At 43.5% G+C, this 16,447-nt stretch overlaps 1 protein-coding gene and 1 long non-coding RNA gene across 14 annotated transcripts in view; one reads left to right on the top strand and one right to left on the bottom strand.

Annotated features, from left to right (window-relative positions):
* LOC119316547 (subtilisin-like protease SBT3.9) overlaps nt 1-13,024 on the bottom strand; it is a 15,736-nt gene extending 2,712 nt beyond the window's left edge. Inside the window, exons 1-5 of the mRNA XM_037590872.1 lie at nt 12,924-13,024; nt 12,728-12,819; nt 12,496-12,593; nt 12,240-12,404; nt 11,505-12,121 (exon numbers count right to left, since the gene is read on the bottom strand). Coding sequence (XP_037446769.1) covers nt 11,505-12,121; nt 12,240-12,404; nt 12,496-12,593; nt 12,728-12,819; nt 12,924-13,004 — 1,053 coding nt within the window. The 5' untranslated portion in view covers nt 13,005-13,024. The remainder of the gene's footprint in view (nt 1-11,504; nt 12,122-12,239; nt 12,405-12,495; nt 12,594-12,727; nt 12,820-12,923) is intronic.
* Nucleotides 266-7,735, top strand: LOC119316548. Of its 13 annotated transcripts, none has more exons than XR_005153070.1 (8): nt 266-973; nt 1,457-1,487; nt 1,573-1,728; nt 1,856-1,899; nt 1,976-3,022; nt 3,459-3,658; nt 5,421-5,586; nt 6,781-7,215. It is a non-coding gene; the product is annotated as an uncharacterized LOC119316548 (long non-coding RNA). The 13 variants fall into 13 exon arrangements; XR_005153066.1 differs by adding an exon at nt 7,397-7,735 and having other exon boundaries at nt 267-973; nt 1,457-1,728; nt 6,781-6,927; XR_005153063.1 differs by having other exon boundaries at nt 267-973; nt 1,457-1,728; nt 6,781-6,927; nt 7,014-7,215.
* Nucleotides 13,025-16,447: the final 3,423 nt, after the last annotated feature.

Raw genomic sequence — 16,447 nt, forward strand, 5'->3', positions numbered from 1 at the left:
CTTAATGGGTGCAACTGACATTGAATAGGAAATGCCTAGTTTCGAGGACATACCAAGTAAACATTTATCCAGGGGAGGGGGTATAATAACAAATATCTCTATTCCTAATGGAGCAGTTGGTAGTCTTTGCCGGTTAATTTTCGTCACACCTCCGCTGGTTTATTTTCGTCCTAAAATTTCGTAGGTTAATCAGGGACAACTCCCACTTCCCAGGTTTTTTTCCGTCCCAACTCCCACCCCAACCCACGTACGCACCCAAAAAACCGGCCCTCATCCACCTCTCGACCCACACCAAATAGGGTTTCCGTCCGCCACCGCCGCTCGCATCGTCGCCTTCTCCTCAGCTCTTGAGCTCCCACCCCTCTCGCTCGCCAGTCGCCTGTGCCCCGAGCCCCCACTAGCCCGACCTTGGAGGAGGCTGCGGTCGCCGGATCCAGCCATGGCCGTCACCAACGCCCTCCTCTCCATCGCCGCAGGCCCATGTTGGATTCAGCCGGCGTGCCGGCCGAGCGCGCAACCCTAACCTCAATTAGGAGCCCGAGGGAGGGGGAGCGGGACTGGAGCTCGATTCAGCCGCCGTGCCTTGGATTCAGCCGCCGTGCTATACCCGGGGGAGGGGGGAGCGGGACTGGAGCTTGATTTGGACAGGGGGCGGTTTGTGGCTCCCGTGCGCGTTGAAGATCCGGCGGCGGCCGCGTCCTGCATCAACGGCGCGACGAGGAATCATAGGACAGATGGGAGAGATGAGGAGATGGGAGGAGGAAGGAAGGAACGGGGAGGGACTCACCGACGCGGTGGCACTGGCCGGAGGCTGGCTGGCGGCAGGGTCACACGAAAACGGCGGCACGCGTGTGGCACCCTCCCCGGCGGCGCGAGCAGGAAGGAGGAGGTGCACAGGAGGCGTAGGTGCTACGGTGAGATGGGCTTCAGATGTGCAGCCGGCCCTAGCGCTGCAACTTCTGCATCAGAGAAGGTTTGTGATGCAAATGCCTACTCCTTTACTCTTTTTTTATTAGTTTCAACTGATCGTATCGGTTGGATTAGCACATATTATCTGTGATTCCAATGCCTTCTCCTTTCCTCTGCTATAGAATTTCCTCTCTTGTCGATAAACTTTAGTTTCCAGTAAAAACCCCGTGCGTTTGCTTTTTTCCTGGGTGAAAGCACTGGAGGTTTTGTTCATGCATGAACCTTTATTTATTTTTCCTCTTATATTTTTTCTATCTTGCATGATAGGAATGTAGTTATGATATACTCCCTCCAACCCAAAATAAGTTATTTTGGGACGGATGGAGTGTATCTTAACTGAATATTGTATCTCATCAACTGAAAAATGTAGCAATCAGTCACACATCGAATATTCAATTTACATCTTTCTGGTACAAAGACATCAATTATCTTCTATTTGCATCCATGTGCGTAGACATTCTCATGAAGATGGCCATGTTACTTTTAGGTGGAAGATAATCTGTTCAATCTTTTCAAAGGTACATTGGTGAAATGCAGCAACCAGATAAAAGAAATGCATTACTCCATCACCACACTGATGCTCCATCTCCCTCTGATGGCAAGTGCGACCCTGATGAAGCTGCTCCCCTACATCAAGGACTACCCCAACAGTGCGGCCTTGATGGCACAACTCCCATACACCAAGGACTAGCCCCATGGTGCGGCCACGACATCACTGCTCCCCTACACCGCCGACTACAACCTGAGATCTTAGAACAGGTGCAGAACTTACACAAATTCCATCTCCCTCATTTTTGATCAATTACATCTATATTCTTGCTTGCAAGGTCATGTGGATTGTTTTTATTATTATGGCCAGTCGTGAGATCGATTGTTTTGGATGCAGGTTTGCAGGTTCATTGGAACAAATGTTCAAAAGGAAGATGCACAGTAAGAATTACAGTAAGGTCATGTGGATTGTTTTTATTATTATGGCCAGTCGTGAGATCGATTGTTTTGGATGCAGGTTTGCAGGTTCATTGGAACAAATGTTCAAAAGGAAGATGCACAGTAAGAATTACAGTAAGAAGTTCAACTACGAGCCCAGACATGAGGTATTTTAACCGCCAACAGAGGGTGTGTTGCGCTAAAAAATAGTAATCTTCGCTCCAAATTCTTAGGTCACTGGCCCAGGTTAGTGCCCATTGTCATTGTGCATCTCTGTTAACTATTTTAGAACTAGCACAAATCTGAGTAGGGCTGGAACAAAATGAACACCCAGGGTTCGAGTACCTCTACTATGATATAATTATCTTCCAAACAGGTGTCATTTCCTTATCAAGATGGTTCTCGTGATTTAGGAAAACTAACAACACCTCAATGGTCTTCGCACTAGATTAGCTGTAGGATCCATTTTCCGGAGCATTTTGATTTTGGTGGACTATTTAGATACTTCCATACATACACTTTACTGAAGGTTATTTTGACGGAACGTTAGCTTGGAAGCTTTTCCATACTTTTTGTAACTATCCTTCAGCAAAACTAGATGCAGTTTGTGTTGTGATGAAATTAAGATTGCTCACAATATTTTGCAGGATAAAATTAATTACAATGTAAGTTCTTTGGTGTGTGATCCATTACAATACAGGAAGTTTGTGGTTTATGCCATAAAATTTCAGTTAATATTTGGTACATGAAGTGATCTAAGTCTGCCACACTGTTTGCATTTGTAGCTTGCTTTGTTTAATAAATAGATTGATCTTATTTTCTATAAACTTTTTTATTTAACCTACTAACTTCAAATACATTATATTTGATCCTTCAAGGGGCAAAATAGTTCAGCTCTTTGTTTTACAAGTTTCAGGATTGAAGGGGGAGATGCTACAGCAGTACAACTACAAGTTCCCTTGCTTCTTTGTAAGGGAACCAATCAACTAACTTAATGAGATTGATGCACGAGAGCTTCTAGATGTTCTTCTCGATCTTGAATATTCATTTTCTCCAACTATGCAAGATTTGCTTGTGTATAAGTTTGATAAGGCCAGGGGCAAGAACAAAGTGGTTGATTCATTGAGTAAGTTCATCCCTCAGTTAGTTTAACTTGGCTGCTTGTGTCCCATAAGGTTGTACAACCTTTTGCAGCATCTAATCTACTAACACATGGTTAGATTGAATTTGTGTAGTTTCTCATTGTATTCATGCTTTGTAGTCACCGTCTCAAATTTATTTAATTGCTTCAGTTAATTCCATTGGTTAATATGTACTCTTTACTTTATTTGGTTACAAATATAAACCTGCATTACTCATGCCCTTGATATATAATATCATTCGTTCAGGGTGGTTGAATCCACTATAGGGAGTTCTTTAAATTCGCATGTTGTGTTAGTGCATTGTAATTTGTTTGTTACATACGCTGCAATCAATTAGCAGCCACAAGCTTTCCTTTTTCTTTAGCACTATTTTTTCAACTGCAATTGATGCTTTCATTACAGTTAGTTTTATTTTTCCAGATGAAGTATGCGTTATGTACAGTCCTCCAGAATTCAGAAATTGATCTATAATTCTGTGAAGAGAAGGTTTTCAAACCCAAAGGAGCATTGGCAACCTTAGGGACTTGGGCGCCAACGTGTAGTCCCAGCAGAAGTTGCTCACCCGGAAGGTGGTCTTCTCCAAGGCCTCCCTAGCCTTTGAACAAGACCGCTCCATCAAGGTATCTACACACGTTTCCAATTACCAAACATATCTTTTCTCTTGGGCCACAGGACAATATCTTCGTCTTAATTATTTGAATCCATTATTAAATCTTATTCTTTGGTCGAGTTGAATCTATGAGTCTCCCATGGAGCAATGTCGTCTTTGTTAGGCTGCAATTATATGCCTGGGGGTGGTCAAACTGAAAAGTTCAGGGGAGATTCAGATTACATGTGGTAGTGCTGAACATTGTTGTGGCGTTCATCGAATGTGGTAGTGCGTATAAGGTTGTAGCCTCGGGTTAAACTAAAAATATATCTGCAATTTGCTTTTACAGTGTCTAAGAGTTAATGATGTCTAGAATTGCTGCAAATTAATTAATTATTATGGTACCATGTAGTGGTACACTGATTATCTGCCGTTAAGTAATTAATTGAACATTATTTTTGTGTTCATCGATTGTGGCAGTGCATAGGCTGTTATATCTTCAGTTTAAACGAAAAACCATCTAAAATTTGGATTTACATTGTCTAACTGTGAATGGTGGCTAGCTTCGGTTGAAGCTGAAATACCAAAGATCACACTAGAGTGAAAAAACACCCCCGCGTCGCCCTCCTCTGGCGACTCGAGGGGCGACTCCACCCGCGCGCCGCCGGGACTTCCCCTCTCCCCGCTCGTCTCGCGTCCCGGTGCTGCAGGATCGAGCTCGTCCCGCGCCCGACGCGGCTAGACGGAGCTCGTCTCGCGCACGGTGCAGCAGGAGTGACCTTTGGATCGAGCGGTTGCGGCGATCCGGTGTCATTCCTTTGGGATGCGACGTGTCTCGGGTGAGGTGGTGTCGAGGTCTTGGATGCTAGGGCGGCGGCCCTGGTGGTGGTAGCGCGGTGCTTGTGGGCAGAGCCCGTGCCTTGGTGCTGCCCGGTCACCATGGCCGTGTGGGCAGCGTGGTGTCCGGGGTGTGGCGTTCGGTGGCGATGAGTGTTGGCCGAGGTGAAAACCTGTTCTATCTTCGAACGGACCGGCGGCGGCGAAGATCGTTCCCTTCTTGAAGGCGTCGTCGCGGCTCTCATTGCCTGTCATGCGGTTCCGGGGGAAACTCTGATCTTTGGATCGGGCGGTGGCGGCGATCCGGTGTCGTTCCCTTCCTGAAGGCGCCGCCTTGGAGCACATGGTTCGTCATATGTAGCTTCATCTCTGTGTGGGTAGTGCTAGGAGTGGTGTTGCTGCGCTCAGCACCTATGTATCCTGCCCTGGGTGTGTGCGTGTGTTGCGGTGGCGGGCGTGTGTTTGTACTGGGTGCTTGTTGATTGATGCTTTATATATAAAGCGGGCCGAAAGCCTTTTTCGGTAAGATCACACTAAAATTCTTTTTTTTAAAGCTCTCATGGCTGAGTTGAATTTCTTCTTGGTCGGTTTAGTAGACGGAAAGTTAGCCTCGTCTCCAAATTCTGAAATACGGAGTATAATTTTTGTTTACTAAAAAGATTAATTGACTTTTAACAGCTGGGGTGATGTGATCTGTTTTTCAACCATGTTAATGTATACTTTTGGAATGGAAAATGAATCTATATCTATTTGTTTAAACAGAGAGAGGACCTGTTTTTCAACCGCATTAATGTATACTTTCGAAACAAAAATGACATTATATCTATGTTTAAGCTTTTCCAAAATTGGAAGCTGGAAGATGTATACTTTTGGCTGCACAGTGATTTTTTTCTGCCTATCCGTCCATTCTACTGAACCTGATCATCTCTGATTAGTGTTGTTCCTACTTCTTTCAGGGTAAACCATTGAGTGGCAATGATACATGTGTGTCCATACGACATAGTGATTAGCAGCATGAGGTGCTGAGCACATCGCGTGTGTGTCTGTATGTGTGCGCTGATATGTGGTTCATGAGGAACAAACTGATTAAGCATGCTCCAAAGCTACGAGTGACTGAACTAGGTATCTTTTCTATTTTCATGGTGAAGCCTGGTTTTAACTGCTAAAGAATAGCAGGAGACGGAATCATTGAAATATAATCAATTCTTAAGTAAATGAACTGAGACTTGATGGTTGTGTGTTATTGGTACAATATGTATTTTGGGCCTGAATTGTGAAGCAAATCGAGAATTCCTGGTTACTTATTATTAGTATAGTATACCTTTTTTGGGCCTGAATTCTGAACCTTGCTGATTTTTTTGGTAGTGTGTTATCAGTGTATATGCATTTTTGGCCTGAATCCTTAACCTTATCTAGGTATTGATTTTCTGCAATCAGTGAAGCACTCATGGTCATGCGTATTTGTTAGTCTACATTACTTATAGATTTAGTTGTTTTGATATGTATCCATTCGTCGGTTAGTTAACTGAAATTTGTTGGCAGTGGTTCTTTATGTTCTTTAACTGTTATACAGAAGCAGCGGACTGAAACATTTAAAAACAATCAGCTCTTTATGAATTAACTAAAGACTTGATGGTTGCGTTATTATTATAGTATATACATTTTTGGGCTTGAATTACAAATCTGATTCAAATATCCTTGTTTTGTGTTATTATGATGGTAATGTTATCGAGCTTTGTTAATGTTTTTTTCCTTTCCTTCCTGAACTTCTGATACTCTCTGCACTGATGAAATGTTTTTGCATGTCAGTTAAGTACCAGGGCAACCACAGATGATGTTCCTTCCTTTCATTGAGTTGCCTTACTGTTATGTCGTCCAACTTTTTGTTAATATACACACTCGACAACTTACTGTTATAACGTCCAACTTTTTGTTAATATACACACTTGATTCTGGAACCCATGAACTCTTTGTCTCTCCGAGGACATGTTTCACATCTACTCCTGTTTGTAAAAAAACATTATAGTCTATTATGTGTTATATAGTCAAAAAATACATAATTGGTTTTCTTCTATGTGCTTTCCTTAATGAATACACTTGGTTCACAAAAGCCTTAGCATAATTTGTTGAACAAGTTTTGCCTAATTTTATTTCTTGCATCTCCTGTGGTAAGTTTTTTATCTTGGTACTTGTAAAATTGTTCAGATTACTTAGCTTCGTTCAACTGCTGTGTTGACTAAATCTACTGTGCCTATAAACATACGTGCTTGCCCGTGACCATGTCGGCTATGTTGTTATTCTTTCTTGAATTGGTAGGTTGAAACCAAGAGGGCATTGTAAACTTTGATGACACTTTGTGGGAAACCAATTACTTCATGGCCAGAGGTGATTTTGGAATGGAGATTTCAGTTGAGAAGATATCCCTTGCACAGAAAATGATGATCTACAAGTGCAACCTTGCTGGTGAGCCTGTTGTCACAGCGATTGTAGGCAACATCCATTCCAATTGTCCATTGGTTTAACTGCAGTTTTTTATGTACAATTTATAGGCCGGACTGATTTTTTTTTACTTGCCCTGATGAAGCTGTAGACTATACACATAAGTTGCTGATTTTGCATGCTATACTTGTGTAAATGTTGTTCCACCTTCCCACTTTGTAATTTCATGGCCATTTCAGATGATCTAGACATTTAATGTATGGAATTTACATTGGCACTAAATAAGGAATATTGAAAGATAGTATGCCAAAATATCTGTTATGAGGTAAAAAATAATAATTTTCTCACTTTAATATTTTAGTCATGACTTGTATTTTTATTTACTAACCTCTCTTCATAATTTTTTTTGAATTATATTTAGCTTTTCAGAAAGTTGTAAAGAATAGTTCTATTTTTTGTGGGTAGTTAATCAAATTATGGTTCTTGGTTGAAGCCCTCTTGATGACATCATGGAGAGATTAAGAACATCAGCAACATCTTGCGGTGTTCCTCCTCATCGTTGTTGTCACCACCGAATAATGACGACCAGCTCATTAGACCGCTACTAGAGCATTGGAGCCTTCTTGAGAAGGCAACACACCTGAGATCAGGAGAGAGTGCGCGCGAGAGAGGGGGAGAGAGCGAGGGAGCGAGGGAAGGGGGAATTGGGAGAGAGATCTTGCACACATTGGTAGGAAAAACATGTTCTGAAATATAAATGAGATTTGATGGTAAGTCATCATTGTGTTTGTTCCCTATCTGTCAGATACCATAACCTTAATGTCGGATGTGTTGTAGAATTATTTTTTTGATAAATATATTTTAAACCATTGATATTTTCGTATGATTGTAAATTTGTCCATCCACGTATCACCTCAAGGAACATTTTTAGTTGATGGATGGAAGAAAGAAAAAAAGAAGTCGCCAATGCAGCCCGTTGCAACGCACGGGCGTTCTACTAGTAAGAATAGTTATGTTGTTTGTCCGTTAGTTTTGCCACCTTTATTGCATAAATTATGGATAATGTTTTTCCTTGCAAAGCTTATAAAGAAGATAAAGGATTATGTTGACATTTCAAATATATCTTCATATGCAAAAAGAGCCACAATGAACATTCTATGTGTTGCTTCCATTAGAGCATCTCCAATTGGACCGAACTAATTTGACCCGCTATTTGTCCGCGGGCACATCTGGACAATGTCCGGGCTTGTCCACTCCGAACCCCTATTTGCCCATGCACACAGTCGTGTCCTCAAAATTGTTTGGGCACATGAATATTATTGTGTGTGTGTGTGTGTGTGAGAGAGAGAGAGAGAGGGGGAGAGAGGTCTAAAGTGGGTCAGGTTCGACGTGTTGGGGTGACCGGGGAACGCTCATTTCCTCCCCATATATAGGTTGGGTTTGGGGTTTCGTGGACAACCTAGATATACGAGGATGATTTGAGGTGTCTGATTGGAAAGACTATTCCTTTCTCTCTTCTGTCCGGGCACTGTCTGGGCTGTCAGCTCGGATATATGGGGACAATCTGAGAGGTCCGATTGGAGATGCTCTTAGCAGCTAGTTGCTTAAAATCAGCCTCATTGGATTGACCTACATATCTCCAAAATTTAGACGACATAATTAATATTTCTATGAACATCAATATGTGGAAGTAAACTAGATATTTGAAGTTTAACATTCATAGTCACTTGGTAAATTCTTGCAAATACAAAAATTCAAAAATGAATAAGTATTATAAAATCATGTAGCATGAATATTCTTTCATCTTTATAAGTACGCTTTTCGTTCCATAATAAGAATCGCTGATTTAGTACAACTTGTACTAAATCAGAGACACGTAATATGAACCGGAAGGAGTATATATCTATAGAAAAACTTTGAAAAATATCGTTAGTTGTGCCATGGTTCGTAAAGAAGGATATCTACCCAATCAGTTGCATGTGAAGGATATCGTTAGTTGTGCCTTTACTAGTGCCAATATGTTGGCTTTTATTTTTTCGCTTGTCAAACTATCTGCGATTGGCCGTGCATTCCTATCTATGCAGAGGTCGGGTGTTACTCATTATGCTTTGTATCCGTTTGATACTATATTTTAAGTTAATAAAATCGCCCTTTATTCTAAAAAAGTAGTATGAGTTGATGACTATGTAACGCTTTATATATTATACTAGTAGCACCTAAAAGCAAGTATAATAGTGGGCTTATAGCCGAGTGAGGGCTTTTGGAGGCCGAGCTCCACGGAGCTCGTTTTCAAAATACGATTTTCCACTGCGTGAAAAAATTTGAAAATGTTTGTATACACTCTCACATATGTGTATTACGTATGTGCAAAAATTCATAACCATATACTTTCACACGTGGCGTACAGAAAAAAGACAAAAACATATTTCTAAAATGGGCCGCTTTTTTTGTTGTTGGGCCGGAATTTTGTCTTTTTTGTACAGCCTACAAAATACAAAAATTTCAAATGATTTTTCCACACGCACATGCGGAAATCTAATAAGTTTCGATGGAATTTTTTTTGAATTTATTTGAAACTTTGAAATATGACTTTTGATTTTTTTCAAAAATACCGAGCTCCCTGGAGCTCGGCCTCCGTTGGCATTTTCCGGCTTATAGCCTACTTACATGACACTTTTGCATATGTGAAGGAGAGATATATTAAAAAGTAAGAGGAGTGGACTCTCATGCAAAAAGCCTAACTATATGCATACTTCTAGACAAATATAATAAATGTGAAGAAAGAAAAAGAGAGTAGGTAAATAAAATAGTGATGTAATAGCCAACCTTAACCCACACTACTATAGAAGTAACTATAAATGATGACAATAGATGAGACGACAGATTTCTATAGCCAATAGTTTGCTGTACTATTAGCCATGCGCTCGCAAAAATAATGTTGTAAGGCTCTAGACCTACTAATATATCTAATAAATCATGACGTCAAGGAATATATAAAATTCATTTTGATAACAATGATTTTCTATTTCGGAGTCGTCTGATATTTTTAGAGGTCTGATTAAATTATACATACCATGAAGCCTAAAATTGCATGAAATGATTTTTGACAATTTTAGACGTACGTAGGAATATGCATGCATATATTTGCCAAAATCTGAATTTACCCCGGAACCATTAACATGCATTGATTTAGAACCGGTAATAAAAACAGTACTCAATAATAGTAAAAGCCAACCCTCGCGTCATTTTGTAACATACATTGTACGAGTAGGTGGGCTGAACTCGCACCCCTCGCGTCGCCTCCCCCCCGGGCGATGCCAGGGGGCCCAACCCTAGCGCCGCCAGCACCTCTCCCTCCACCCCCTCCTGCCGCCGCTGCCGCCGCCGGTGGGCCGCGGTGGCGGCTGGCCCGGTGCCAAAGGTCCTGGGCGGGGGGAGGCGGCGGATCCCATCTGAGGCGGCGGGGGCGGCCCTTCTCATGAGATCCAATGGCGGCGGCTAGGACGGAGTATCCGGGTTGTGCGGCGAGGGCCCGAGCACCATCGTCGGCGGAGCGGCGGCCCTACATGGACGGCAGCGGTGGCAGTGCCCCATCCGACGAGGTGGGCTGTCCTGCTCGTGATGGTGACAACGGCTACTGCGGATCCAACGCCCCGTTTGGATCCGTCGCAGTGAGGCCTTTCGCCGACCGGCGGCGCGTGGAGGGACCGGTGAGGAGATGTCGGATCTCCGCCGGAGTACCGACGGCAACATACGTCTTCGTGACGAGGTTCCGTTCGGTTCCAGCCAGCCACGAGGTCGGGAAGACGTGGCTTCCGATGAAAATCGCGCCAGACTGTGGTCTTGGCGGACGATGGCGGCATCTCAGACGTCGTTTCCTTCTGGAGGCATCGTCGTTGCAGGTCTCATCAACCTGATCGGGAAGTTCCGGGGGAAACCCTAGATCTGGGTCTACCGGATCGGACGATGACGGTGCTATCGATATCGTTCTCCCTCATGGGGGCATCGTTTTGGAGCGAGTGTTGGTTGGAGGGGACAAGAGGAGGAGCGGTGTTTCATCTGTTTCATTGATGACGGCGGATCTCGGCGGCGTGGCGCAGTGGAGACTCGGCGCCTGATGATCGGAGATGGACTCGCGCAGGAGGGTGACGCTGCCTGGCGTCATGGTGGCGTCGGCGGCAGTTGGACCGGCCAAGGTTGATGCAGTAGTACAGCTCTGAAGATGAATTCGTGCATGTGGCTGCGGCGGCCTCATACCCGGCAGGGCTCCTGGTTGAGAAGCACGCCGGACTGGTGGGTGCCCATACCCGGCAGGCGTTCTGGGTGGGACCTCAAGTATTTAGATGTTTAGATTTGGCTGCATGGTCTGTTTGGTATTAGGCCCAGACTTTCAGCGCCCCTACATCAACTGGATAAGGATAGCGACAGTCGTTGCTTAGTTTGGTGGCTTTAGTCTTATTGTTGTATGACTCTGTACAGTCTTGTGTCAATAATTAATAAAGTGGCCGTATGCATCGTCCAGATGCAGAGGCAGGAGATCGTCCTCCTTTTCTAAAAAATAAAATAAAAGTAAAACCCAAAATTGTTTGTACGGTACTTACCATTAACTTTTGTTTACTCCCGAGCGATATCATTGTAGGGAAAGACCGGTCTATGGTGCTAGCAGCCACCGTGGTGACCCAAGGCACAGCATTCCACGCCGTTTGCGGCACAGGTCCGCCGTTCCCGGCAGAGAACACGACGGAGATCCCTCTCTCGACGGCGTGCAGCGTCTCAAAGAGCTCGCTGCCTGCCTGTCCCAGCGAAAGTGACAGCACGTCCACGCCGTCGTCTATGGCGTGGTCGAGGGCCGCAAGGACCCCCGCGTGGGAGCCCGATCCACGTGCCCCCCACAACACCTTGTAGATTGCCAGTCTGGCGCGTGGCGCCCCGCCGCGTGCCACCCCGGCGGCAAGGCCTCCGTAGCTCACGTTCGGAACCTGCCCGCCGGCGATGGTCGAGGCGACGTGCGTGCCGTGGCCGCTGAGGTCCCTGGGCGACATGTACTCGCCCTTGAGCTCCTCATCGCTCATGTCATCGCTGAACCATCGTGCGCCGATGATCTTTCTGTTGCAACTCGTGGCGTCGAACTGCTGTCCGGCCTGGCATGTGCCTCTCCACCTCGCCGGTACCGGACCATAGCCGCTGTCGTCAAAGCTTCGTGATTCAGGCCATATCCCTGCAGCATGCATGCACAGGCATGGAGCCGATTGATTATGTCCCCGACTCTCTGAGTCCTTTTGTTTTTCATTTGGATGTGGTGATGGTGATTTTAAGCTAGAAATGTGGTTGCAAACCTGAATCCATCACCCCGATGATGACATCTTCACCGTACTTTGCCTTTTGCAGGAGGCCTGAATCCTCTGGCGGTTGGTCGTGGTCAAGGCCGAGGAAGTCCCAGCTCCGAGTCGTGTGCGCTTCGTGGTAAATGTTGGGCCTCACACTGACAATATCAGAACATTCTACAGTGGGCGCGTGTTGATTAGTTTCTGTGGATTATGCATGTAAGATGCAATGATAACATGCTGAGGCCATCTTATGAATAATGATTACTTGCAAGTGTCGCAGCTTGAGATTCGGTGAGCATGGCGGCAAAGCCAGAAAATCCGTGCCTGTAGCTGTAAACTATCGACTTCATGGCTTCGTTCTTGCTGTTGCCAACGGAGAAAAGGTGAGCAAATTATATCAGTTTCGTTGTAATATGTATATCAGGCACTATGAACTACTAGCTACTCGCTAAAACCACGACACTTGTTATGAAAACGGAGGGAGTACTAGCTAGTACCTCCCAAAAACGGAGGTTAGTATGTCGTGGTGTGACGCGGTGACCATGGATGGATCATCATGTTTCTTCTCCCCCATGTACACTATATAGAGCTGGAATTCATGACACGATGTTTTCAAGAACTCATATCAGAACAAGACGACCGTTTTTTTTGTTTGAAAAGTAAGTCTTTTGAAAGAGGAATCATGCATCTTACTTTGCTCGACGCATCCGCCTCGGAAAGAGGCGACAGTGCCGCCAGTAGCAGGGTGCAGGCGAAAGCTCTTCTCATATCCATGTCTGGTTTGGGGACAAGTGTTATGTTTGTCAAGTGAGTATCCTTTTGTTCTCTCATGTGTATGCATAAATACAGCCCCAGACATGTTCAGCCATGGGGTGCAGGTAAACAGTTCATAGACCAACACGTGAGAAAAACTACCATGTACCCGATCAGATAACCATGAAACCCAATATGGTATTCAGGTTTCTGATGTAATGACCTCGTCGACGTGTAGTTATAACTCATAGGAAAGTTGACAATCGTACGTGCAACGGAATTTCATAGAGTTTGGTAGACTTTTGGCAGAATAATAAAACATTCCACGAGCGACGAATGGTTTGGCTGATTCGTTTTTCTTATAGACAAGTTTACAGATAAGGCAATACTATCGGTTTATTGGCGATGACGTACATGCATTTTCTATTTTCTTTAAGGCCGACGTAGGGTGCCTTGGACATCCTTCTAAGCGCGTCTTTTTAAGATTCATTGCATCATGGATGACATGGAATGGCCAAGCAAGATGAAATCAACAAAGCAAGAAAATGGTATCATCAACAAATGAGAAGCAAGCCTTTAATCAACCCTTGTTCGGTTGTTCATGAGCTTTCTGACGAGTATAGCTAGTCCATTAGCAATTACTCCCTCCTTTCCGGTTTATAAGGCTCAATTCAAAAATCTCACCAACCAGGATAGATGATGAGTGGTGAAATATTTTTTATAGTTTACAAAAGCATCCAATTAATGCTCTTATTTTCCTCAAAAAATTATGTTTACGAATGCATTATTTACAATGTATGCATGCATAAAGTGCATGCATTGGTCAGTTTTCTCTTAATACTTGCATGCAATGATTTAATGCACCTTGAAGTCTGAACATGTGATGGGGAATAACCAAATTGAGCCTTATAAAATGGAAAAACTAAAAATTTAAGATAAGCCCTATAAACCGGAAAGGAGGCAGTATGTCAAAAAGACAGGGTGATACCGAAACCCCTGCCTAGTCCCTTTGAAAATGGAGAAATAAGGCGAACCAACATGTGGTTATATGGGTAGGAGGACCTTGGTATCCCCATCCCGCCAGGATTCAAGTATTAAACTTGACATTGATGCTCGCATTTTTCTATATTTATTTCAGTCTTCTCGCTATGTGCATTAAGTGAGAGGAGACGTTTTCGTTGACTATGAAGACGTCTGTGTCGACTTCGTCAATCTTAAGATGATGTGGCGATTTAGTCTTTCAAAGATGCTCATAGGGATAGGATGCGAGTGCGTGCACTCATAGGGATGAGTGTATGTGCATATGTATTAGCGTCTCATTTATACTATGTTAAAAAAAAAGAAACCGAAAAATTAAGGACCAATCTGCTCTCCCTCTCTCATGGATTTCATAACCCAATCACATCATTTTCAGCAAGCACGCATCACTGGCTTCGCAACCTAAACCACAATCCTAAAACTAATGAGACATGTACCACACAACCTATGAAGCCACGTCGTCATGTATACTTCATCATCTTCATGCTTTACTCCTCTTCTGTGAAGATGCCTAGTGCTATGAACGTATATGGAAGTCTTCATAATCTTTACATTTTCTTCACCTTTTTTTTCAAAATTTGTTCACTTTTAAAAATTTGAACAAAATTTATAATACTTTTTTGAAATTTAACTTTGTTGTGAACATACATGTTTTCAAAATTTTGTTCACAAATGATTGCGCCTCTTCTGAAGATGCCTAGTTCATTGAATGTACATGGAAGTCTTTGTAATCATTACATTTCGTATATGAACGTTCATGATTTCAAAAATTGTTTATGTCTTTCAAAAAAAATCACATTTGTTGAAAAATGTTGTTCATGTGTCCAAAATTTGTTCATAATTCTAAAACAATTGTTCAGAATTTCAAATGTGTTTGTAATTTCGAAAGGTACTTTTTCGAAAACATTGTTCACATTCTAAAAAAATGTTCATATTTTTCAAACCAAAATTCAGAATTTTTTTCCAGAATTTGAATTTTTTTGCGATTTAAAAAATGTTCACATATTCAGAAAAACAGTGTTCATATTTTCAAAAGTGTTCATGATTTTTAAATTTTGTTCACCTTTTAAAACTTGTTCAAAAATTGAAAAAATTGTTCAGAATTCTAATTTTGTTCACAATTTTCTGAAATAAATTCTATATCTTTAAATAGGTTTTAAAATATGCCCTCCATTTGTATTAAGTGTCGCTCAACCGGATGTATCTAGAGGCTAGATACATCCATTTGAGCGACACTTAATATCGGTGGAGGGAGTAGCTTCTATAACCATTTTTGTGCGTGAAAAAAACTGACTAAAAACAAAGAATAAATAGAAAGTCGGTCTATTTGCGCTGTCCTTCAGTGAAAGCTCCTTTGTCTAACGCCTACGAGCATCATACATGAGCTCTCACTCAAGGATTTCATTTTTCTCCAAAAATAAAACTTAAGTATTTCGTGCATGCCAGGCAGACCCACTGGCAGGAGGTAATAAACACAAAAACTTCCGATGGGACCACTCACGTTCTCAAAAAGTGTTCAGGTTTTCAAAATTATGTTCACAATTTTTTCAGAAAATCAGAATTAAGTTTTTTAACAATTTTTTAATACATGTCTTCTATTATTTAATATGTTTTTAAAATATGCCCTCCATCCCATATTAAGTGTTGGTCAAACGGATGTGTGCAGACGTATTTGAATATTAAAAAAGGAGCCTGGGAGGGCTGGGCTTGATCAGTGGGCCGGGTCTGGGCCTCAAAAGTAAGCCCCAGCAGTTATTGGGGCCGGGCCTGGGCTTCAATATTAGACCAAAATTAGGCCCATTTGGCCCTACTCCAACAGCAGCAACCAGCAGCCCAGTAGGCAGCCCAGCAGTCCACCACTCCACCTCTAGTCCTCGACTCCTCCACCGCATCGACTTGAATCCTAATTTATCCATCGACAGGTAATCGCTACCCCTCCCCTCCTCTGCCTGTGGCCCGTGCTGGCTGCGGCGACCTAGCCCGTCCTGCAGTGCCGCGACCCGCCCCGCACCGCCGCCGGCAGGCTGCCTCTCCTCCCCAACCGCACCGCCACCGGCAGGCCTCCTCTCCTCCCCAACTGAGACGCCGGCAGGATTCGTCTCCTCCCCAACAGCGACGCCGCTCGGTTGCCTCTCCTCCTCAACCGCGCCGCTGCCTGATTGCCTCTCTTCCCCAATCGTACCGCCGTCGGCAGGCCTCCTCTCCTCCCCAACCGTGACGTCGGCATGCTTCCTCTCCAGCAACTAGCCGTCGTCCGAGCGCCGCCGCACCTCTGCTCTTAAGGTAATTTGATGCAGATTTTTTTCCTGTTCTTGACTGATTAGCAGGTGTACATGCATGTCAGCAGGATGGGTTTGATGCATATTTGTATTTCATAAACAATGGTAGATGATTTCGCTACTATACATGAATATAAGTGTGTGTAG

This window comes from Triticum dicoccoides, chromosome 6A (genome assembly GCF_002162155.2).
Source record: "Triticum dicoccoides isolate Atlit2015 ecotype Zavitan chromosome 6A, WEW_v2.0, whole genome shotgun sequence".
Lineage (NCBI taxonomy): Eukaryota > Viridiplantae > Streptophyta > Magnoliopsida > Poales > Poaceae > Triticum > Triticum dicoccoides.